Source organism: Salvelinus alpinus, chromosome 17, assembly GCF_045679555.1.
Source record: "Salvelinus alpinus chromosome 17, SLU_Salpinus.1, whole genome shotgun sequence".
NCBI classification, from domain to species: Eukaryota; Metazoa; Chordata; class Actinopteri; order Salmoniformes; family Salmonidae; genus Salvelinus; species Salvelinus alpinus.
This window is the reverse complement of record NC_092102.1, coordinates 46,658,533-46,685,032: the sequence shown is the minus strand read 5'-3', so window position 1 is coordinate 46,685,032 and position 26,500 is coordinate 46,658,533. Positions and strand designations below refer to the sequence as shown.

The window sequence follows — 26,500 nt, the reverse complement described above, 5'->3', positions numbered from 1 at the left end:
ATGTTTCACTACTACAACACTGTCATGTGTTTCACTACTACAACACTGTCATGTGTTTCACTACTACAACACTCTCATGTTTCACTACTACAACACTGTCATGTGTTTCACTACTACAACACTGTTATGTTTCACTACTACAACACTGTTATGTGTTTCACTACTACAACACTGGTATGTGTTTCACTACTACAACACTGTCATGTGTTTCACTACTACAACACTGTTATGTGTTTCACTACTACAACACTGTTATGTTTCACTACTACAACACTGTTATGTGTTTCACTACTACAACACTGTCATGTGTTTCACTACTACAACACTCTCATGTTTCACTACTACAACACTGTCATGTGTTTCACTACTACAACACTGTCATGTGTTTCACTACTACAACACTGTCATGTGTTTCACTACTACAACACTCTCATGTTTCACTACTACAACACTGTCATGTGTTTCACTACTACAACACTCTCATGTTTCACTACTACAACACTCTCATGTTTCACTACTACAACACTGTCATGTGTTTCACTACTACAACACTGTCATGTGTTTCACTACTACAACACTCTCATGTTTCACTACTACAACACTGTCATGTGTTTCACTACTACAACACTGTCATGTGTTTCACTACTACAACACTCTCATGTTTCACTACTACAACACTGTCATGTGTTTCACTACTACAACACTCTCATGTTTCACTACTACAACACTCTCATGTTTCACTACTACAACACTGTCATGTGTTTCACTACTACAACACTCTCATGTTTCACTACTACAACACTCTCATGTTTCACTACTACAACACTGTCATGTGTTTCACTACTACAACACTCTCATGTTTCACTACTACAACACTGTCATGTGTTTCACTACTACAACACTGTCATGTGTTTCACTACTACAACACTCTCATGTTTCACTACTACAACACTGTTATGTGTTTCACTACTACAACACTGTCATGTGTTTCACTACTACAACACTCTCATGTTTCACTACTACAACACTGTCATGTGTTTCACTACTACAACACTGTCATGTGTTTCACTACTACAACACTCTCATGTTTCACTACTACAACACTGTTATGTGTTTCACTACTACAACACTGTCATGTGTTTCACTACTACAACACTGTCATGTGTTTCACTACTACAACACTCTCATGTTTCACTACTACAACACTGTCATGTGTTTCACTACTACAACACTGTTATGTGTTTCACTACTACAACACTGTTATATGTGTCAGCAGCTTAATTCCTGCTCTTTTGAGGCAAATACACAATACATCCATCATATTTCTAAATTTCTACCCCCCAGAGGGAATGTCTATGTACACAGTCTGACATTTTGTTGTTGTGATGTACTTTACCTTCCAGCCATGACTTCATCGGTGAATTCACCACCAGCTACCGAGACCTGTCCCGGGGCCAGAGCCAGTTCAATGTGTACGAGGTGAGTGGAGAGGAAGGGAGGTTGGGTGGGAGGCAGGGCACTCACCCAATTTGTCTCCCAAAGGCATACAGATAAAACAGAGAATAACATAATAAACCAAAGAAACATGTCAAATAGACCACAGGCCCATAATATCTCTGCAACCCAGTTAGGAGACGTACAGTACATTACAGTACTACAATATTAGCATTAGCGCCAGTGTCTACTCAACCTTATGCTAGCATTAGCATAACTTCCCCTGGTTCACACTGAACCCCACTGAGTTTGGCTGAGTTTGGCAACCTGGACATCATAGTGGATGATGTAAGGGATTAGAAGGAGATGAAAAGTTATAGTGCAGTGCTAGAGGGCCAGGCCTAGATTATACTTCTCTCCCATGGGTATTATGCATACTTAGGTTACGTATTATGTAACCTACATAGTGCACTACTTTTGAACAGATCCTTATTGGCCCAGGTCAAAAGTAGTGCCCTATATAGGGAATAGGGTACTGTACAGTGAAGTGAATATAAGGATAATAGTCCTTGGCCCTCTGAGTCTACTGCTGATCCCTGATAATTAAAACTGTTGGCACGTTACATTAAGTACTGACATTGGAAAGGGGGAAATGGGGGATACCTAGTCAGTTGTACAACTGAATGCTTTATACTGAAATGTTTCTTCCCCCATTTAACCCACAACCCTCTGAATCAGAGAGGTGCGGGGGGCTGCCATAATCGGCATTCACGTCTTCGGCTCCAGGGGAACAGTGGGTTAACTGCCTTGCTCAGGGGGCAGAACGACAGATTTTTACTTTGTCAGTTCGGGGATTCGATCCAACAACCTTTCGGTTACTGGCCCAACGCTCTAACCACTAGGGGAAGGGAGCGAGAGAATGACCGTACGACACACCACATATTCACCTTGCACACCCTAATTGACAAAGAAACAAACCAAGGTCTTCTCATACTTTTTTGATTTCAAAAAAGCTTTTCACTTATTTTGTCATGAGGGTCTGCTTTACAAATTGATGGAAAGTGGTGTTGGGGGGGAAAACATACAACATTATAAAATCTATGTACACAAACAACAAGTGGTGCAGTTAAAATTGGCAAAAACATACATTTCTTTCCACAGGCCCATGGGTTGAGACAGGGATGCAGCTTAAGCCCCACCCTCTTCAACATATATATCAATGAATTGGCAAGGGCACTAGAATAGTCTGCAGCACCCGGTCTCACCCTACTAGAACCTGAAGTCAAATGTCTACTGTTTGCTGATGATCTGGTGCTTCTGTCCCCAACCAAGGAGGGCCTATAGCAGCACCTAGATCTTCTGCACAAATTCTGTCAGACCTGGGCACTGACATTAAATCTCAGTAGGACAAAAAATAATGGTGTTCCAAAAATGGTCCAGTTGCCAGGACCACAAATACAAATTCCATCTAGACACCGTTGCCGTAGAGCACACAAAAAACTATACTACCTCAGCCTAAACATCAGCGCCACAGGTAACTTCCACAAAGCTGTGAACAATCTGAGAGACAAGGCAAGAAGGATCTTCTACGCCATCAAAAGGAACAAAAAAGTGACATACCAATTTTATTTATTTATTTATTTATCCTTTATTTTACCAGGTAAGTTGACTGAGAACACGTTCTCATTTGCAGCAACGACCTGGGGAATAGTTACAGGGGAGAGGAGGGGGATGAATGAGCCAATTGTAAACTGGGGATTATTAGGTGACCGTGATGGTTTGAGGGCCAGATTGGGAATTTAGCCAGGACACTGGGGTTAACACCCCTACTCTTACGATAAGTGCCATGGGATCTTTAATGACCTCAGAGAGTCAGGACACCCATTTAACATCCCATCCGAAAGACAGCACCCGACACAGGGCAGTGTACCCAATCACTGCCCTGGGGCATTGCGATATTTAAAACTCCTACTGGCCCTCCAACACCACTTCCAGCAGCATCTGGTCTCCCATCCAGGGACTGACCAGGACCAACCCTGCTTAGCTTCAGAAGCAAGCCAGCAGAGGTATGCAGGGTGGTATACTGCTGACTTAAGATCTGGCAAAAAATACTTTAATCAGTTATAGAAACCATTGTGAGGTCTGCTCACCAACCAAGAATTCACAAAATGGGACAAACACCAAATTGAGATTCTGCATGCAGAATTCTGCAAAAATATCCTCTGTGTACAACGTAAAACCCCAAATAATGCATGCAGAGCAGAATTTGGCCAATACCCGCTATTTATCGAAATCCAGAAAATATCCGTTAAATTCTACAACCACCTAAAAGGAAGTGATTCCCAAACATTCCATAACAAAGCTCTGTTCACAAACACAAACAGACCCCACAGAGCCCCAGGACAGCAACACAATTAGACCCAACCAAATCATGAGAAAACAACTAGATAAATACTTGACACATTGGAAGGAATCAACAAAAAACGGAGCACACTAGAATGCTATTTGGCCCTAAACAGAGAGTTTCACAGTGGCAGAATACCTGACCACTGTGACTGACCCAAAATGAAGGGAAGCTTTGACTATGTACAGACTCAGTGAGCATAGCCTTGCTATTGAGAAAGGCCGCCGTACGCAGACATGGCTCTCAAGAGAAGACAGGCTATGTGCACACTGCCCACAAAATGAGGTGGAAACTGAGCTGCACTTCCTAAATACCTGCCAAATGTATGACCATATTAGAGACTCATATTTCCCTCAGATTACACAGATCCACAAAGAATTAGAAAACAAACCCAACATTGATAAACTCCCATAACTATTGGGTGAAATACCACCGTTTGCCATCACAGCAGCAAGATTTGTGACCTGTTGCCACAAGAAAAGGGCAACCGTTTACAAACTCCATTGTAAATACAACCCATATTTATGTTTACTTTCCCTTTGGTACTTTAACTATTTGCACATCGTTACAACACTGTACAGAGCCATAATATGACATTTGAAATGTCTTTATTCTTTTCGAACTTTGGTGAGTGTAATGTCTACTGTTATTTATTTTTTTATATATTATTTATTTCACTTATTATGGCAGAGTAAATATATGTTTCCCATGCCAATAAAGCCCCTTAAATTGAGAGAGAGAGAGAGAGAGAGAGAGAGAGAGAGAGAGAGAGAGAGAGAGAGAGAGAGAGAGAGAGAGAGAGAGAGAGAGACAAGACCTGTGTTGTATGGTATGACCCAGCTACTGAGTGATTAAGTCTGTAGGGGGAGATGAGAGGGGAAGCCTGGGTGTTTTACCAGGCCAGGAAAAGAACCCTGTCAGAACCGTGACAGACAGGCTAGAGATGCCCGGGGGAGAACTACAACACTGTGACAGAGAGGATAGAGATGCCTGGGAGAGAACCACAACACTGTGACAGAGAGGATAGAGATTCCTGGGGGAGAACCACAACACCGTGACAGAGAGGATAGAGATGCCTGGGGGAGAACCACAACACTGTGACAGAGAGGATAGAGATGCCTGGGGGAGAACCACAACACTGTGACAGAGAGGATAGAGATGCCTGGGGGAGAACCACAACACTGTGACAGAGAGGATAGAGATGCCTGGGGGAGAACCACAACACCGTGACAGAGAGGATAGAGATGCCTGGGGGAGAACCACAACACTGTGACAGAGAGGATAGAGATGCCTGGGGGAGAACCACAACACTGTGACAGAGAGGATAGAGAGGAATTGGGAAGAACCGTGGCACTGTGACAAAGAGGGTAGAGAGGCCTGGAGAAGAACCACAACACCATGACAGAGAGGATAGAGGCCCTGAGGGAGAGACGAGGGAGTGGAAGGAGCGGATGGAGACAGGAGAAGGGAATGCTACCTTTGACTTGATATTCAGCACTTCATGCGCCGTGTGTTTCCATGTGTGGATCCTGTAGAATGAGCGCTGGGGATGTTTCACTTAACCGTGATCCTCTTATTACCAGCTCCTGCATCATACACGCTTTCCTGTGGCCTCAGGTGCTGAATACGCAATAATGATCTCAGTTATGTTATGTTATAGTCTCTATCAGCCATCACCTCTCTTCCCCACCCTCATCTGCAATCAGTTCATTTTCTCGGTGTGTGTGTGTGTGTGTGTGTGTGTGTGTGTGTGTGTGTGTGTGTGTGTGTGTGTGTGTGTGTGTGTGTGTGTGTGTGTGTGTGTGTGTGTGTGTGTGTGTGTGTGTGTGTGTGTGTGTGTGTGTGTTTACACATGTATATTGGCATGTGTTGTTCAGAGACACAAACCTCGGTGGATTCTGTTCCGTTCGTTATTGGCCCAGCACACCTGATGTTCTTTATTGGCCCAGAGGAATGGAGACATTTGATGGGATAATTGTTACATGATATTATTATCAGTGTGTTCATGTTGTGCTTGTGGAATCCTAGGTGGTGAACGCCAAGAAGAAGATCAAGAAGAAGAGATACATCAACTCTGGGACGGTGAGTCAGTCCAAAAAGGTTTAAAAACTCCAGGTTAAAATCTACGTCTCTTCTTGCCTGGTGCGACTGGATATTTCTTCCCCATCATCTCTGTTTGTTGTGTTCATTAATGAGTTTTATGTTTGTAGTAAGAGAATTGCAGTGGTTTAATTTCTGTAGCTAATTGTTTGTTATCTGATTCCTAGACAAGATAGATACTTTGTTTTGTTATGGTCCAGATAATAAACATTAGCCTGGTGCCAGATCTGCATGTGCTGTCTTGCTAACTCCTACGGACCATTGCGATGTTTGGCATGCAATACTAAACACAAACAGATCTGGGACCTAAATTAACATCACTAGAAGATAAATAAGTTGTAATGGCCTCAAACAAAGTTAACTGGTGAGAGTCTATAGAGATGATAACTGTCCTATCAGTGACTGAGTTGCTGATTCTTAACTCCTCCTCCACATGTCCTGTTGTCCTATCAGTGACTGAGTTGCTGCCTCTTAACTCCTCCTCCACATGTCCTGTTGTCCTATCAGTGACTGAGTTACTGCTTCTTGACTCCTCCTCCACATGTCATGTTGTCCTATCAGTGACTGAGTTGCTGCTTCTTCAGTTCTCCTCCACATGTCCTGTTGTCCTATCAGTGACTGAGTTGCTGCTTCTTGACTCCTCCTCCACATGTCCCGTTGTCCTATCAGTGACTGAGTTGCTGCTTCTTAACTCCTCCTCCACATGTCCTGTTGTCCTATCAGTGACTGAGTTACTGCTTCTTGACTCCTCCTCCACATGTCCTGTTGTCCTATCAGTGACTGAGGTGCTGCTTCTTCAGTTCTCCTCCACATGTCCTGTTGTCCTATCAGTGACTGAGTTGCTGCTTCTTCAGTCCTCCTCCGCATGTCCTGTTGTCCAATCAGTGACTGAGTTGCTGCTTCTTAACTCCTCCTCCACATGTCCTGTTGTCCAATCAGTGACTGAGTTGCTGCTTCTTCAGTTCTCCTCCACATGTCCTGTTGTCCAATCAGTGACTGAGTTGCTGCTTCTTGACTCCTCCTCCACATGTCCCGTTGTCCTATCAGTGACTGAGTTGCTGCTTCTTCAGTTCTCCTCCACATGTCCTGTTGTCCTATCAGTGACTGAGTTGCTACTGCTTAACTCCTCCTCCACATGTCCTGTTGTCCTATCAGTGACTGAGTTGCTGCTTCTTCAGTTCTCCTCCGCATGTCCTGTTGTCCAATCAGTGACTGAGTTGCTGCTTCTTCAGTCCTCCTCCGCATGTCCTGTTGTCCAATCAGTGACTGAGTTGCTGCTTCTTCAGTCCTCCTCCGCATGTCCTGTTGTCCAATCAGTGACTGAGTTGCTGCTTCTTCAGTCCTCCTCCGCATGTCCTGTTGTCCTATCAGTGACTGAGTTGCTGCTTCTTAACTCCTCCTCCACATGTCCTGTTGTCCTATCAGTGACTGAGTTGCTGCTTCTTTAGTCCTCCTCCACATGTCCTGTTGTCCAATCAGTGACTGAGTTGCTGCTTCTTTAGTCCTCCTCCGCACGTCCTGTTGTCCTACAGTTTCAGTGACTGAGTGGCTGCCATGCCCAGCCAGTGGCTGATGTTTAGGAGACAGTGAATTGTTATTATTGCCTGGGCAAACACACACAGTTTGGGATGCAGAGCCTCAATAGGATGACTGTGGCTGGATGATTAAAATCACAGAGCAAGTCATCAATCATGTTGCTCTCATAACTCATTGAGATGGATGGATCTGTGTGTGTGCGTGCGTGCGTGCGTGCGTGCGCGTGCGTGTGCCGCTCTGATATCAAACAAACTACTTCTACCTAGATTAATCATTCCTGGGTGGCAGTCAGTTGGTTTTGTTAGCCTTTGGGCCCTGGGGCTAACGATTAATGTGTTTAATATTTCAATATGTAATTTGGGTTTATGTTGATTACTAATGTGGTTGGTGATTATTATTAAATTGGTAAATAAATTGTTTTGTTGTTGATTACCTAAGTGAATTGACAGTGTGGTGGGTAAGCGACCTTCAGAAAAGAAAACTGTTTTGAATGTCTTTTTTACCCTGGTGACACTACTGTTGAGAACAATTGTTTAATTTGGTAAATACATCATGTTTGTGTTGATTACCTAAGTGGTGAAAATAACCCGTGGGTAACTGTTTTGAATGTCATCTTTACCCAGGTGACTTTGCTGTCGTTCACGGTGGAGTCAGAACATACGTTCCTGGACTACATCAAAGGAGGGTGAGTTGGTCCAAAAGTATACATTACAGTATTTCAATATTCAGAAACATGGCAACATTGGAAACTAGGCTCAAGTCTCTACAACTTCCACTGTCCTTCAAAATCATTGCAGAATCTACAATTCACTTTTTATTTTACTAGGCAAGTCAGTTAAGAACAAATTCTCATTTACAAAGTACGATTGTGTCTGTTAAGGGATGTGGTCAGTTAACAGATTGAGCCAATGCAGTATGGATATCCTTGTTCTATCTTTCCAGTTTTGTAATATCCTTTTTTTTTTATTGTGAGGGAAAGTAATACAAAACAAATCATGTTTTACTGTCACATACACCGGATAGGCGCAGTAAAATGTGTTGTTTTACAGAGTCAGTCATAGTAGTGTGACGCCCCTGGAGCAAATAGAACATTTCTGTATTGAGGTGGGTATTTGTTATGGACAGATCACCAAGGAGGGAGAGGGAGGGGAGACAGGGATGCTGAGGCCAAGGATATCGAACAGCTTGTTCATGACCCCCAACCAGAATAATTGTACGCATGTCCACAAGGAATGATAGTAGTTGTCTGTTTGATTTGGGCCAGTGTTTACACATTGGTTTCTGAGAAACACATGAGATGTCATTTATGATTGGTGATATGTGAAAAAATATTGATGATAAGTGGCATGTGATCAAAGATAAAATGATATGTATAAGACCCTAAATGAAACCTATTACTGTCTTCAGTATGTCTTTATGTTTGTCTCAAATGGCACGATAATCCCTATATAGTGCACTGGTCAAAAATGTACTTCTTCCTGTTCTGTTGTGGCTGCCTATCTGTCGGAGACACCCTATTCCCTTTATATTGCACTACACCCTACGGGCACTGGTCAAAAGTAGTGCACTACTACCCTATGGGACCTGGTCAAAAGTAGTGCACTACTACCCTATGGGACCTGGTCAAAAGTAGTGCACTACATAGGGAATAGGGTGCCATTTGGGATGCCACCCACTGTAATGCTCTGCCTGTCTGTCAGACACAGACACACCTTGAGAGTTGTTTTACAGAGAGTAGAGCAGCCTCTCCACCACCACTCAACGCCCACTGATGATTGTGATTGATTATTTACGTTATAGCTAGCACCTCTGCTCCTGACACCTAGCTGCTGTTAGATTCACATAAAGCAGCCAGTGACATGAGGTTGCAATGTTTATGCAGTAGCTTGTTTCAGCAAGTGTCAACAAAGTTTAATTACGTTGTTGAGGGGCCATGTTATCGCAGAAACCCGACTCAACCGCACAAATGCCTGGCAGTCCCGTCTTCAGTCAGCTGTTCGTTCCCTAATACAATTCGTTCCCTAATACAATTTTTGTACGGTTATGACAATTATTTTATTTTCATGACGGTCTTCATACATAACCATCGGTTACACGATTATGCGGTAATTGTGCCAGCCCCACCCTGTAGTAAACAATCAATAAAATGGGCTTAGAACCTCTAACCCTGCCAATTTGATTGGTAAACTCATGGGTACACTCTCAATGGCTGCCTGGTATTGTGATGCAATCATTTCCATGGTAATGTAGAATGTTCATTCAAATTATACTAACTGATGTGGCTCATGCAATGGATTGTATTTTTTGTAATGTCAGTTGAGTTGAATCAACAAATCACAGCACATATTGATGGGTACACTTCCTGCTTTTACGTCCTGCTTTTACTTCCTGCTTTTATTTCCTGCTTTTCTCCTATGAGTACACTTACAATGGCTACCAGTCCATGTTTCAACTAGATAGCACAGGCCTATTGTAAAAATTAATGAAAACAAAAATTAGCATTTTCGTCTTAATTTAAGGTTAGAGTTAGGCTTTAAGTAAGCAGTGTGGTTAGGGTTAAAACTTCTTGTCAATAGGGGGGCGCTATTTTCACTTTGGAAAAAATCGTGCCCAATTTAAACGGCCTCGTACTCTATTCTAGATCATACAATATGCATATTATTATTACTATTGGATAGAAAACACTCTCAAGTTTCTAAAACTGTTTGAATTATATCTGTGAGTAAAACAGAATTCATTTGGCAGCAAACTTCCAGATAGGAAGTGAAAATTCTGAAAATGGGGCTCTGTTTCAGGGCCTGCCTATTCAACTGGCTTATATTTATCGATATACATGCACTTCATACGCCTTCCACTAGATGTCAACAGGCAGTGGAAGGTGGAATGGGGTGTCTAGCTTGATCTGAGGTCGAACAAGAGCTTTTGGAGTGGCAGGTCAGGAATTTCCTTTCTCTACCAAGGCGCACGAAGCACCTCCATATTGTCTTCTGATAAGCGTTCAGTTTACATGGCGAATATCTCCGGCTCTGATTTTATTTGATACATGTGATAATAACATCGTAAAGTATGTTTTTTCAGATTAGTCAACGTTTATTGGGACTTTTGGAGTTTTCCGTTCTTTGCGTCGAGAGAAAATGGGAACGTCATCAACATTGGCTAGCATTGTGGCGCGAATTCGACAGGAGAAAAGGACATTCTTAAACCAAACAACGATTTATTCTGGACCAAGGACTCCTTGTACAAGATTCTGATGGAAGCTCAGCAAAAGTAAGAACAATTTATGATGTTATTTCGTATTTCTGTGGAATATGTTGATTCCTATTCTCTGCCGTTTTGGCGAGCGCTGTCTCGCAATAACGCAAGCTGTTTGTTATGGTAAAGTTATTTTTTTAAATCTAACACGGCGGTTGCATTAAGAACCAGTGTATCTTTCATTTGCCATACAACAAGTATTTTTATGTAAAGTTTATGATGAGTTCTTTGGTCAGATTAGGTGAGTGTACAAAATAGCTCCGGACATTCTGGTGAATCGATGCTACATATTCACAATGTATAACCACGGTTTTCAGCTCTAAATATGCACATTTTCGAACAAAACATAAGTGTATTGTATAACCTGATGTTATAAGACTGTCATCTGATGAAGTTGGTCAAGGTTAGTGATTCATTTTATATATTTTGCTGGTTTTTGCGATAGCTACCTTTTGCGGTGAATAAATGCATTTGTGTGTTTGGCTATTGTGGTAAGCTAATATAATTCTATATTGTGTTTTCGCTGTAAAACACTTAAAAAATCGGAAATATCGGCTGGATTCACAAGATGTTTATCTTTCATTTGCTGTACACCATGTACTTTTCATAAATGTTTTATGATGAGTATTTATGTATTTCACGTTGCTCTCTGTAATTATTCTGGCTGCTTCGGTGCTATTTGTGATGGTAGCTGCAATGTAAAACTATGATTTATACCTCAAATATGCACATTTTTCGAACAAAACATGAATGTATTGTATAACATGTTATAAGTCTGTCATCTGATGAAGTTGTTTCTTGGTTAGTGACTAATTAAATCTCTATTTGGTCGGTTTTGTGATAGCTACCTATGCGGTAGAAACATGGTGAAAATATGCGGTTGAGTCTTTGGCTATTGTGGTTAGCTAATAGAAATACATATTGTGTTTTCGCTGTAAAACATTTTAAAAATTGGAAATGATGGCTGGATTCACAAGATGTTTATCTTTCATTTGCTGTATTGGACTTGTGATTTCATGAAAATTATATTATATGATATCCCTGTCCCGTTAGGCTAGGCTATGCTAGTCAGCTTTTTTGATGAGGAGGATCCTGGATACGGGATAGGTATCACTGAAAGGTAAAGGTTAGGTTTAAAATGTCATTTTAAAAAGAGAAATTGTAAAAATAGGCAGGGTTATTGGCTTTGTGGCTGTTTTAACTAGTGACAACTCGCCAGTCCACACATCATACTCTCATTTGACTTGAATGGGATGCCCGTTCTATTCATTCCATTTCTATGGCAGCACATGCAGTCAGGAGTGGAGGAAAGGAGAAAATGTGCAACACCCCAAAAATGTGCATCCAAATTATTAATTATTTTAACGTTTTTTTGTGTGGTTTTTTTTGCTATTCGAACGGAGACCACAGTCATTTGGCTTGCCAATTATCATGATCTAACATTTCATGATCGTCACAGCCCTGATTCCCATTTCTAAAACCACCGGTCTTCCTGCTATTGGTTTGATTGATAGAATTCCCCACTGGGTGGAGAGAGTCTCTGCCGAAGGAGACAAGGTGGTCTGCCTCTTACTGTCAACCCATGACAGAACATGTATCAATTAAGATGAATGACCATGAAATATGGAGTAAGGAGTATGGAGTGTGACGACTGTATAAAATATGAAGTGGGTTTTAGGCCTTTAATGGGACGCTCCAACCTGCCACATACTCTATATGAAAACGCTTCCTCCCAGTGGATCTGTGGTAGCTGTCCTGGTTTCAGCTCTGTAGCAGTCCTTGTGCTGCACTGTCAGCTCTGGACAGTGTCAGTGTTAGGTTGTTTGGCGACTGTGTCCTACATCTGCCAGTGACCCTCATGACCTCTCACTGTCCCACCCACCTTCCACCCACCCACCCACCCACCCAAACATTAATCCACCCACACACACACCTACCCACCCACCCAACCATCCATCCATCCACCCACCCACCCATCCATAACCATCCACCAGCCCCTAACCAGCCCCTACCCCAGAGACTTGAGAGATCTGAAAGGATTGAACAGGTGTCCACAATATGGTAATCTCTCTCGGCACCCAGAACTAAATATGTCTGTCAAGAGACTAGCAATATGGCAACAACTCCATCTGGCCTATCAGATGGCAAGATTAAGCTATCACCATTGTACTTCGACCTATCCAATCCGCTCAGATGTACCTCTACCGCTAAGTGTCTAGGAGGTAGAGGCAAGAGTTGATTTGGGATTCAGACTACCTATGCTGACCACTAGTATCCTAGACTCAACCACTAGTTCTGTGCTTTACAAATCCTGCATTTATCTAGTAGCCTTTTACTATGTGAGTGAGTGAATAGGACTCACCACGCTACACTACGAGAAGCAGACTGTTAAAGTGGATATTGATGACACTACGGTTGCTTTGGATTCCTTTCAGTCTCCTGTGTGTTTACACTCACAAAACCACTCACGTACTAACAGGAAACCAAACACATATTGACTTTGATCAATTTAGTATGATTTATGGGCTCTTAGAGGATACGAGTTGATTTCTCTTTCCTCGGGGCCACAGAGCCCATGTGATAATTCTGGGAGTTTAATAGGTTTTTGATTAATGTTTAAGTGATATGTGGATTATAATAGAGGTCATTAAGTCACACACACTTGCGCCAGATGCACACACACTCTCACACACACACACACACACACACACACTCTCACACACACACTGCCTCAAAGAGATTCATGCAAGATATATTATCTTTTATTGAATGTTTCTTTTTGAATTAAATATTTTAGAATGAATAAAATCTCGCCTGGAGGAATGGATTATTTAGGACTTCTGTTGTATTTAAGTCTCTTATTTAAAGTTTAAATAGATGGAGCGAAATATAATCTGCAGATTAAGTGAAAAGGCATGATATAGCCTTTTTACAACAGATTAGATTTTTCATTTGGTTCTGGTTAAGGTTGTCAGAGGAATGGGGGTGGAAGTCAATGTATCTCATGTTGAATGAACACACTGCACTCTTAGACAAAAAGGTTCCAAAAAGGGTTCTTCGGATGTCCCCATAGGAGAACCCTTTTTTGGTTCTAGGTAGAAAGAACCCTTTTGTGTTCCATGTAGAACCCTCTGTAGAAAGTGTTCTACATGGAACCCGAAAGGGTTCTACTTGAAACCAAAGGGGTTCTACCTGGAACCAAAAAGGGTTCTTCAAAGTGTTCTCCTATGGGGACAGTTTTGGGGATGAAGCCTAAATGATCTATTTCATTTTATAAACTGGGTTGTTTGGCTCCTGGGTGCTGATTGGCTGAAAGCCGTGGTATATGAGATAATATACCACAGGTATGAAGCAAAACTACTTGTTAACTCTTCCGATTATGTTGGTAACCAGTTTATAATAGCATCAACGCACCTCGGGGGTTCGCGTTGCGTCGAGCGTAAGAACAGCCCTTATCCGTGGTATATTGACCATATACCACACCCCCTCTGGCCTTATTGTTTAAAGTGGAACTGACAGCGTTTTAACTATTTTGCAGATAAGAAACAAACAGACAATCATAATATCAGTCAACAATATCAAATTCCCAGTTTATACTACAAAATCAACTTCATTAGCGGTTTTTAAAAAATGTGTTCTATTTGCCTCAACATTCCATAACGTACACTAAGGCATTGTTGGCAGAATAGATGATTAATGCTAGTTCAGTTCTTTGCACCCCATCATTGTGAGGTATTGTTTGTTTTGTGACACACTTCTATTAGGAGCTCTGTGTTTCCCGTAACTTAATCTTCCCGTGTACGATAGTTTTTGGCCTGCCTCACTAATGACGCCTTTTGCCTATTCCCTGCCTGTACTTTAGCCTATCGGATTTCCTGTTATCAACCTATTGCCTGATCTCCCGGACAACGTTACTAGCCTTTTCCCTGCCTGTACTATTGCCTTTTTGGACCCCCTGTGTATGACCTTCTGCCTGCCCCTGGACCCAGCTACCTGCCTCCTCCTGTGGTCCTTTACAAATAAACACCTAGTGCGCCCTGTGCTTGAAACCAGCTTTCTGTCTCCCATCGTGTTGATTACACAGAAGGACGAGTAGGCTACAATTCCCCATTGTTTATCAGTGCAATTTTGACGGCCAACTATCTGACCTTTTTTTTAGGGGGGGGTTTATCTAATGTTCCTTTGTTGGATTTTAGCTCATCTTGCTCTTGCTAGCATTAGTTGTTGTTCTTTTGTTGTTGATGTGCATAAGAGATAACCTACCATTTCATGGTTGTTTGATCAACAGGACTGTAAAGTTCACACATGTAAGAGGACTCCCATGGTATTTACATACAGTATTTACAGAAATCCATTCAGGTGTATTTTGTGGCTTTTAGCGAATGTGTTCTAATGATCTAAAGTCACGCTGTTGCTACTTCCTGTAAACACACAGTCCAGTTCAAAGTGAATGATGGCAGGCCCTACTTCCTGTAAACACAGTCCAGTTCATAGTGAATGATGGCAGGCCCTAATGCCTGTAAACACACAGCCCAGTTCAAAGTGAATGATGACAGGCCCTAATGCCTGTAAACACACAGCCCAGTTCAAAGTGAATGATGACAGGCCTGTGTGGCAAATGTCTTGTTTGCATAAAGGCCTACTGTAACTCTGATTGGCTATGGCGCAACGGTCTGCGTAGACTCCGGTCCTGGACGAGAGAAATATTTTTATTAGGTTTTATTTACTGCAGTGGCTATTAATTGTCCAAAAGCACGGCCCCTTTCCCACACTATACTGCTATAGAATTTTCACAAATGACTTGGTATACGTCGCTACAAAACATTCTAAGAACTTATGAAAAGACCATATCTAAGTGCTCGCTTGTCAGAATATCTTTTTTTAAAGTGTCATATTCTTCCTGGGGAGTGTAAATGAACAGATTTTAATAAGATTTAATGTTGTTAAAAATGCTGTCAGTTCCACATGAATTCAATAAACACACGCTGGGGATGAAGCCTAAATACAAAATGATTTGTTATTTGATATTGTAGTATTATATGAAAATACAGGGTTGTAGAATGATATCACACAATGATTGATACTGGTTTGCTCTGCAATTGCGTTATGTGTGTAGTTGGTCTGTGCCTGTGTTGTCTTGTAATAGTGTTTTATTCTACATTGGTTTTTGTCACCCAGAGGGAAAGAGAGAAACAGAGGGAAAGAGAGAGAGAATGTTCAATGCTGTAAATTGTGTGATTAGCATCTAAGTGATATGTGGTTTCTATTTGTTTTCCTCTGGGTCCTTGCCGTTGCTGTAGCATGAACATACGTTATACTATTGGCCCTGTTCGTTTAGCCTAGAAGCTGACACAGAAGCAAGAACAGCAATTCAGTTCTATGAAAAGTGTGTGAGATTGCTGGGGTTTACTCTAGTCCAGGGAATTGGTATACCAAGACACTTTTGGGAAACAACAGCAGCACTTATATTTGAAGATGAAAACAATAGATAGTGAAAAGGAAATGGCCGATGGAGAGAGGTCAAGAGAAAAAGACAAACCTAAACATACAAACAATATAACCAATCTGTGAGGAAGGAGTCTGTAGGAAATTACAACAGGCAAGTCAGGGGATAGCATATACTTTACTAATGGGTTGAATGAGGCCCTAGCCTAGTGAATTCAACTCACACGTCTTAGCTAATTTCGGGAATCAACTGAGTTCCATGGGGTAGTATTATCATGGGAAGGCATTGCCATCTGTCAGCTGAACAGCCAGAGCTCTACCTAACTCAATAAAGATTCATGAGCTAGGGACTAGGGTCTACGGTCTACAGTCTAGGGTCTAGGGACTAGGGTCTAGGGACTAGGGCAGGGGTGGGCAAACTTTTTGGCTCAAGGGCCACATTGAGTTTTTGCAACCAAGTGAAGGGCCACATACCGTATGCGTGACAAAACGTGAAGCTTTTATTAATTTTAACATTGACACGCAACTACTAGTGTACTGTAGGTATACATATGCTTGCAGAACAATTCTACCCTTGTTTTTTCACAAGATTTTTCACAAAATGATCACAAAATGTATATAAGTTATAACATCACAGACACAATCAAACACACACACAGATCCTGCATCTCTACGGTTGTAAAGTACAATCAAACTCACATTTACAATATGAAAACTTTAAAAAATATATATATTTTATATGACTGGAGACATGCAAAACGTAACAGCAGATGTGTAAAAAACGAACTATTCTTAAATTTGAGTGAAACATGTGGTAAGAGCATCCGTTTCATTTGGAATTGTCTGTTTTTGAAAGCATATTAAGGAACAATTCTCATCATCTTTTGTGAGCCATATTTACAGTTATCCAATCACTTTATCCCAAATCTGACTGAAAAAATGTTCATTGTCAGATGTATGGGGACAAATTACCTGTATCCAAGTGCATTTGCTGGATAATTCTCACTGCACAACCATCACCATGAAAAAGCATAATCCTTGCCTACCCCAGGCATGGTTGTTCGAGTCTTAATGTGAACAATAGGTCTGGTCACCTCTCTTGGCAAGAGCATCAAAGTCTGGTGTCATCTTTGATGTAGAGATTCTCAGGACAGCTGACAAGTGGTCATTTGTTAAATTTGACCTGTGACGGGATTTGTTGTAATTCATGACTGAGAACGTTTGTTCACACACATATGTGTACCCGAATAGAACAAGCATCCTTTAGGCTTTTTAATATTTGGAAACGTTGTTTAATTCAGTGAGCCATAGAACTAGTCTATTGTTGCTGTTTTGTACTTCTGCTTCAAAGCACTGTCACATTGGATGTCGATGAGCGCCAATTGTGTGTCTGGTGGTGCTTTCTCACTGTCGAAAGACAGAGGGCATGATACAAGCATTCAGCTCAGTCTCAATCTAGGTGAAGTCTGAGAACAGGCGGGAAAACATTCAGGTCCATCAAAGTGCTACTGTATGTCTCAGTGCGGCACTGCGATGTGGGCGTGTTCAGCGAGGCCAGTGTTGGAAAATGAGTGCGAGACCGATTGCTCATTTGTCTGGAGAACAATATAAGTTTGGTCTTGAATGCTTTCACGCTGGAATACAGTTCAATGCACAAAAACACAATTTCACATTCAGATCATTCAGATGTACCAATATGTCCACACCGAAAGTAAAGTCGCCCAGCCAGTCTGTGTCTTTCAACTCAGAGAAGTCGTCAGCTTTACCTACCGTATCAACGAACATACCTATCTCCCCTCTGTTCCCACACACAGCGAAATACTTTCCCCAGGCTTAGCCAGCACACATCTGAATGGTATAACAAGTCCATTGAACAGCTGAATGAACTGACGATGGTTAAGCCTCCTCGCCCGTATAAAGTTGAATTGACGATGGTTAAGCCCCCCCGGCCCGTATAAAGTTGAACTGACGATGGTTAAACCCCCTCGCCCGTATAAAGTTGAACTGACGATGGTTAAACCCCCTCGCCCGTATAAAGTTGAACTGACGATGGTTAAGCCCCCCCGGCCCGTATAAAGTTGAACTGACGATGGTTAAACCCCCTCGCCCGTATAAAGTTGAACTGACGATGGTTAAACCCCCTCGCCCGTATAAAGTTGAACTGACGATGGTTAAGCCTCCTCGCCCGTATTAAGTTGAACTGACGATGGTTAAGCCTCCTCGCCCGTATAAAGTTGAACTGACGATGGTTAAGCCTCCTCGCCCGTATAAAGTTGAACTGACGATGGTTAAGCCTCCTCGCCCGTATAAAGTTGAACTGACGATGGTTAAGCCTCCTCGCCCGTATAAAGTTGAACTGACGATGGTTAAGCCTCCTCGCCCGTATAAAGTTGAACTGACGATGGTTAAGCCTCCTCGCCCGTATAAAGTTGAACTGACGATGGTTAAGCCTCCTCGCCCGTATAAAGTTGAACTGACGATGGTTAAGCCTCCTCGCCCGTATAAAGTTGAACTGACGATGGTTAAGCCTCCTCGCCCGTATAAAGTTGAACTGACGATGGTTAAGCCTCCTCGCCCGTATAAAGTTGAACTGACGATGGTTAAGCCTCCTCGCCCGTATAAAGTTGAACTGACGATGGTTAACCCCCCTCGCCCGTATAAAGTTGAACTGACGATGGTTAAGCCTCCTCGCCCGTATAAAGTTGAACTGACGATGGTTAACCCCCCTCGCCCGTATAAAGTTGACAAGTTTTACAACCACTTTGACAACATGTTCCAGCTTTAACACACTTTTACACAGGGCTTCCTGATGAAAATATAGTGAAGAAATATCAATTCCTTCGAGTTTCTTTTTTTTGACTTTGTGTTGTAATCTTTTTAGTAGGCCAATGTTTTTTCCGGTTAGATTTGGTGATCCCATCTGCTGTGACGTTTGTCAGTTTGCTCCACGGTAGATACATTTTTTCCCCAAGCAAGCAGACACCCTGTCATGTAAGTCAGAGCCCCTGGTTGTTCCCATCGTTGATTTCAACGCAAGAAGTTCCTCTGTTATTTTAAAGTTCTAATTTATTCCTCTGACAAAAATTAAAAGCTGAGTGGTGTCTCTGACATCAGGACTCTATAGAAAAAAGTTCAAAGCCATCTGCTTTTTTTCTTAAACTCTGAGATTAGTTCCTCACCTATCACTTCCACACGCCTGGTGAGGGTTCTGCGTGATAAGCTCATTTTCTCGAATTGTCTTTTACTCTCAGGACAAAATATACAGTACCAGCAGTCTCCACCATTAACTCTTTCACAAACTCCCCTTCAGCAAAATGCTAGCTATGCTATTTTACGACTTTATGTGCCACTACGTAGCTTGCCTTAGTTACGGAGTCTTGAGTAGAGCACCTTTTAGTAAACTTATTTTGTTGGGCTTTTACTAAATTGGTGGCAAGTTTTGAGGCCTTCCTTGCCTTTTCCTGAGAGGACAGATTGCTAGCGTAGTTAGCATGCTTGCTTAAAAAATTACAATTGAGATTATATTCCTTAAAAATGGCAACACTTTCTTGGCATATGTCCAATATTAGTAAAAAAGTATTTTGCTGTCCGTTCTTTAAACACACGACATTCAGAGTACACTTTTCTCGTTTTCACAGCACTCATTTTGCACGTCAAAAGTCATCAAGCAATGAAGTGGCTAGGATGACTGAGCACATGCTGAATCTGACTGTAGGCCCAAATACAGAGCCCGCTGCCAGGCCACAGCGCCATCTATTGGAGGTTGTTTGTATATCATGGAATGAGTCATTTTAGGCCAAAAATCGTAACTCAAATATTATAATATTTAATACATTTAAAAAATGTCTCGCGGGCTGGATTGAAGTTCCCAGTGGGCCGTACTTTGCCCACACTTGGTCTAGGAACTAGGAACTAGGGTCTAGGGTCTACGGACTAGGGTCTATGGACTAGGGTCTATGGACTAGGGTCTATGGACTAGGGTCTATGGACTAGGGTCTATGGACTAGGGTCTATGTACTAGTAACTAGGGTCTACGGACTAGGGACTATGGACTAGGAACTAGGAACTAGGGTCTACGACAGAAACTAGGAACTAGGGTCTATGGACATGGGTCTATGGACTACGACAGAAACTAGGAACTAGGGTCTACGGACTAGGGTCTATGACAGAAACTAGGGTCTATGGACTAGGGACATGGGTCTATGGACTATGGACTAGGGTCTATGGACTAGGGTCTATGGACTAGGTACTAGTAACTAGGGTCTACGGACTAGGGACTAAGCACTAGGGTCAGCTACTTCCTCTCGGTGGAAGTCAGAGGAGTAGCCTGATTAGATCAGACTGCACAGTACTAACAACTGTAAGCACATCATTCAATCTGGTTTACATTTACATTTTAAGTCATTTAGCAGAGCGACTTCCAGAGCGACTTACAAATTGGAAAGTTCATACATATTCATCCTGGTCCCCCCGTGGGGAATGAACCCACAACCCTGGCGTTGCAAGCGCCATGCTCTACCAACTGAGCCACACGGGACCTAGGACTATGAACTAGGCTATACGCGGAGAGCCAATCACTGTCGATCACCATAGAAGAGGCACAAACTACAGTAGCTACAGCTGGTCACTCCTGAGTCTCTAAAGTCTAAGCCCCTTAGGGAATGAATGGGGAATTTATGATGGAGTCGTTTTCCCTCGATTTTCAGTTATTTTATTTTGTTTCAAGGTCCTTGGTTGTCATCCTTTGCATTTCTCATGAATAATATATGACTTAGTGCTTTGTTAAGCGTCTGTGATGCTGTTCACAGATAGACATACTTTATGCGAAAGGAATCCAAGATTATTAACCAGAATGCATAATATACGGACAGATTTACATACTCAGCACACACTGCTGAATTTAGATAATAATGACGATGATGATGAGGATGATGATCTACGTACAGTAGTGAGATACTGAAATTATTCAATCAAATTCTGCACAGTAGTTAGGTTTTTGTCAGTGTAGCTTCGATACAATGTTATGTAGCACTAATCCCTCGTCTCTCATTATGGCCACTTACTTTCCTGTCAAATCATGAGTACTTTCACCTCCCTCGGCATATTATGTTATGATAAACCATTTGGGGAATTTGTTTTCTAGGTTTTCCTAGATGTTTGTGATGCTGTTTGCATATTGCTGACAGCCTAAATGGTCATGCATGATTATTCACTGTAGGCAAAATACAATAGGGACAGAGACGACTAGCACAGGACTGAATTTAAAATTGATGATGTTAATATTCCACGCCTCAGATGGGGTTGAACATGACTGACTTGCTGCCTAACTGGGCTTGGAAACCAGACCGGCTGCTGCTCTGCTGCCGTGAATGTGAATACATTTCTCCTACACTGCTGGGAGACAGGATAAAAAATATGAAATATACAAAAAGATGTACCTTAATTTTTGAGAAGTCCTGCTTGAGCAGGAAAGGTGGTTGGGTCGGTTTGGTCTGTACTTCTCTCCCAGGTGAGAGCTGGGGCAGAGAGTGATGGCTTCTGGGTAATTGCGGTGGGGAGGATTATGTATTTAAGCCGAGCCGACGGGACGTAACGGTAACTTTGTAGGAGAGAGAGAGCTGTCATATAAGAGTATCTTTGTAGGAGACAGAGGTGGAGAGAGAGAGAGAGAGAGAGAGAGAGAGTCAAAGAAAGAGAGAGAAATGTGGAACAGAGTGGTGGAGAAAGAGATGTGGAGAGAGAGAGCGGGGGAGACAGAAAGCGAGAGATGGAACAGAGTGGTGGAGAGAGAGAGAGAGAGAGAGAGAGTGAACAGAGAGGTGAGAGAGAGGGGAGGGAGAGAGAGGTGGAACAGAGAGGTGAAGAGAGAGATTGAGAGAGAGATAGAAATCTTCCCCAATATTTGGAACCAAGAACTGATCACCCCAATCCACAAAAGTAGAGAACAATTTGACCCCAATAACTACCGTGGGATATGCGTCAACAGCAACCATGGGAAAATCCTCTGCATTATCATTAACAGCAGACTCGTACATTTCCTCAGTGAAAACATTGTACTGAGCAATTTTCAAATTGGCTTTTTACCAAATTACCGTACAACTGACCACGTATTCACCTTGCACACCCTAATTTGACAAACAAACAAACCAAAACAAAGGCAAAGTCTTCTAATGCTTTGTTGATTTCAAAAAGCTTTTGACTCAATTTGCCATGAAGGTCTGCTATACAAATTGATGAAAAGTGGTGTTGGGGGGAAAAAATACCACATTATTAAATCTATGTACACAAACAACAAGTGTGCGGTTAAAATTGGCAAAAAACACACACATTACTTTCCATAGGGCCGTGGGGTGAGTCAGGGATGCAACTTAAGCCCCACTCTCTTCAACATATATATCAAGTAAATGGTGAGGACACTGTCTGCAGCACCCACCCTCACCCTACTAGAATCTGAAGTATAATGTCTACTGTTTGCTGATGATCTGGTGCTTCTGTCTCTAACCAAGGAGGGCCTACAGCAGCACCTAGATCTTCTGTCAGAAGACCTGGGCCCTGGGATCTGTCAAAAAATACTTGAATCAGTTACAGAACGCATTGACCTTTATGGTTGTGAGGTCTGGGGTCTACTCACTGACCAATAATTTAAAAAATGGGACACATACCAAATTGAGACTCTGCAGAAATATTATTAGTGTACAACGTAAAGAAACAAATAATGCATGCAGAGGAGAATTAGGCCGATACCCGCTAATGATCAAAATCCAGAAAAGAGCTGTTAAATTCTACAACCACCTAAAAGGAAGCGATTCCCAAACATTCCAAAGCAAAGCCATCACCTACAGAGAGATTAACCTGGAGAAGAGTCCCCTAAGCAAGCTGGTCCTGGGGCTCTGTTCACAAACACAAACAGACCCCACAGAGTCCCAGGACAGCAACACAATTAAACCCAACCAAATCATGAGAAAGCAAAAAGATAATTACTTGACACATTGGAAAGAATTAACAAAAAAACAGACAAACTAGAATGCTATTTTGCCCTAAACAGAGAGTACACAGTGGCAGAATACCTGACCACTGTCACTGACCCAAACTGGAAGAAAGCTTTGACTATGTACACTCAGTGAGCATAGCCTTGCTATTGAGAAAGGCCGCCGTAGGCAGACCTGGCTCTCAAGAGAAGACAGGCTATGTGCACACTACCCACAAAATGAGGTGGAAACTGAGCTGCACTTCCTAACCTCCTGCATGACCATATTAGAGACACATATTTCCCTCAGATGACATAGACCCACAAAGAATTAGAAAACAGACAATTTTGATAAACTCCCATATTTATTGGATGAAATACCACAGTTTGCCAGCACAGCAGCAAGATTTGTGACCTGTTGCCATTAGAAAAGGGCAACCAGAGAAGAACAAAAACCATCGTAAACACAACCCATATTTATATTTATTTTCCCTTTTGTACTTTATCTATTTGCACATAATATGACATTTGAAATGTCTTTCTTCTTTTGGAACTTTTGTGAGTGTAATGTTTACTGTAAAAAAATGTTTTGTTTGTTTCTCTTTTTTTAATTATCTATTTGACTTGCTTTGGCAATGTAAACATGTGTTTCCCATGCCAATAAAGCCCTCAAATTGAAATTAAATTGAGAGGTGGAACAGAGAGATGGAGAGAGATATTGAGTCAGAGATAGGGGTGGAGAAAGAGATTGAGAGAGAGAGATATTGAGTCAGAGATAGGGGTGGAGAAAGAGATTGAGAGAGAGAGAGAGAGCTGGAGAGAGAGAGAGAGAGAGAGAGAGAGAGAGAGAGAGAGAGAGAGAGAGAGAGAGAGAGAGAGAGAGATGAGAAACTGAGCTGCACTTCCTAACCTCCTGCCAACTGTATGACCATATTAGAGACATATATTTCCCTCAGATTACACAGATCCACAAAGAATTTAAAAACAAACCCAATTTTGATAAACTCCCATATCTACTGGGTTAAATACCACAGTGTGCCGTCAAAGCAGCAAGATTTGTGACCTGGTGCCACAAGAAAAGGGCAACCAGTGAAGAACAAACACCATTGTAAAAAAAGCTTACAACCCATATTTATGTTTATTTATTTCACTTTTGTTTATTATCTACTTCACTTGCTTTGGCAATGTTAACATATGTTTCCCATGCATATAAAGCCCTTGAATGGAATTTAATTGAATTGAGAGAGAGAGAGAGAAAGAGAGGTAAAACAGAGAGGTGGAGAGAGAGAGAGAGAGAGAGATTGAGAGAGAGAGGTGGAACAGAGGTGGGGGGAGAGAGAGAGAGGTGGAACAGAGAGGTGGGGAGAGAGAGACAGAGAGAGAGATTGAGAGAGAGAGGTGGAACAGAGAGGTGGGGAGAGAGAGAGAGAGAGAGAGAGAGAGAGAGAGAGAGAGAGAGAGAGAGAGAGAGAGAGAGAGAGAGAGATTGAGAGAGAGAGAGAGAGAGAGGTGGAACAGAGAGGTGGGGAGAGAGAGAGTGCTAGAATGCCAGTCAGTCATGGGGATAAACACCTACCAGGAAGCAACAACCTTTCCCTCCCCACATACCCCCACAGAAACAACTACGACAAAGTGAAAAACAAAAACGGAGTACAGCTCCTGAAGCTCTGTCGGACACTGGGTCTGTACATAGTCAATGGCAGGCTGAGAGGAGACTCTTTTGGTAGGTACACCTACAGCTCATCCCTTGGCAGCAGCACTGTAGACTACTTCCTCACCAACCTAAACCCAGAGTCTCTCAGAGCCTTCACAGTCAGCCCACTAACACCTCTCTCAGACCACAGTAAAATCACAGTGTATCTGAGAAGAGCAGAACCCAACCATGAAGCATCACGGCCCAATAAATTAAATGGTACTAAACAGGCCTATAGACAGAGTGAAAACAGTACAGACATTTACCAAAAAGCAATTAGTAGCCAAAAAATACAATCTCTCCTGGACAACTTTTTAGCCTTAACATTCTCCTTCAGCAATGAAGGTGTAAATTTGGCCGTTAGGAACATAAACTTTATATTTGACAAATTAGCCTCCTTGGCTAATTTAAAGAAGCATAATAGCAAACCAAAAATAACAGATAATGAAAATTGGTTTGATAATGATTGCAAAAATCTAAGAAAGTCATTGAGAAATATATCTAATCAAAAACACAGAGAACCAGACAACAAAAATATACGCTTTCAATATGGGGAAACACTGAAGCAATACAAACGCACCCTAAGAACAAAAAAGGAACAGCACATTAGAAATCAGCTGGATGAAATTGAGGAATCCATAGAATCAAACCACTTCTGGGAGAATTGGAATAAATTAAACAAACCTCATCATGAGGAATTGGCTATCCAAAATGTGGATATGTGGAGAAATCACTTTGCAAACCTCTACAGCAATATAACAAAGAGCCCAGAACAAAAAGATATACAAGAAAAATTACAAATCCTTGAATTAGCAGTCAAAAACTATCAGAATCCTGTGGATACCCCAATTACAGAAGAAGAATTATTGGAAAAACTATGCACTCTCCAACCCAAAAAGGCCTGTGGTGCTGATGGTATTTTAAATGAAATGATCAAATATACAGACCACAAATTCAAATTGGCTATACTCAAACTCTTCAACATTATCCTCACTGCAGGTATTTTCCCCGATGTTTGGAACCAGGGATTGATCACACCAATCTATAAAAATGGAGACAAATTTGACCCAAATAATTACAGAGGAATTTGCGTTAACAGCAACTTGGGGAGAATTCTCTGCAGTATTATAAACAGCAGACTACATAATTTCCTTGACAAACACAACGTCCTGAGCAGAAGCCAGATTGGATTTCTAAAAAATGATCGTACAACAGACCACATTTACACCCTCCACACTAATTGATAAACAAGTTAACCAAAACAAAGGCAAAATCTACTCGTGTTTTGTAGATTTCAAGAAAGCATTTGATTCAATTTGGCACGAAGGTCTTTTTTATAAACTAATAGAAAGTGGTATTGGAGGGAAACCATCTGATTTTATTAAATCAATGTACACTAAAAACAAATGTGCGGTTAAAATTGGCAACAAGCAAACAGACTTCTTCTCTCAGGGGCGGGGAGTGAAACAGGGGTGCCCAATAAGTCCAACATTATTTAACATCTACATTAATGAATGGGGCTCAGTTCACCAACCCAAACCAACCCCATAGAGCCTCAGGACAGCCCTCAGAAAATCTGGCCCAACCAAATCATCACAAAACAAAAATAAAAATATATCACCTATTGGAAAGACACCACAAAAAAATCAAAGGAAACTTCAATGCTATT

The 26,500-nt window shown here is 41.8% G+C and overlaps 1 protein-coding gene across 4 annotated transcripts in view; it reads left to right on the top strand.

The window, feature by feature from the left end:
- Positions 1–26,500, top strand: part of LOC139543057 (copine-5-like) — a 179,204-nt gene that overhangs the window by 118,396 nt on the left and 34,308 nt on the right. For all 4 annotated transcript variants that reach the window (XM_071349183.1, XM_071349185.1, XM_071349182.1 and 1 more), the window contains 3 exons: positions 1,404–1,479; positions 5,867–5,920; positions 8,098–8,159. In XM_071349183.1, coding sequence (XP_071205284.1) covers positions 1,404–1,479; positions 5,867–5,920; positions 8,098–8,159 — 192 coding nt within the window. The remainder of the gene's footprint in view (positions 1–1,403; positions 1,480–5,866; positions 5,921–8,097; positions 8,160–26,500) is intronic.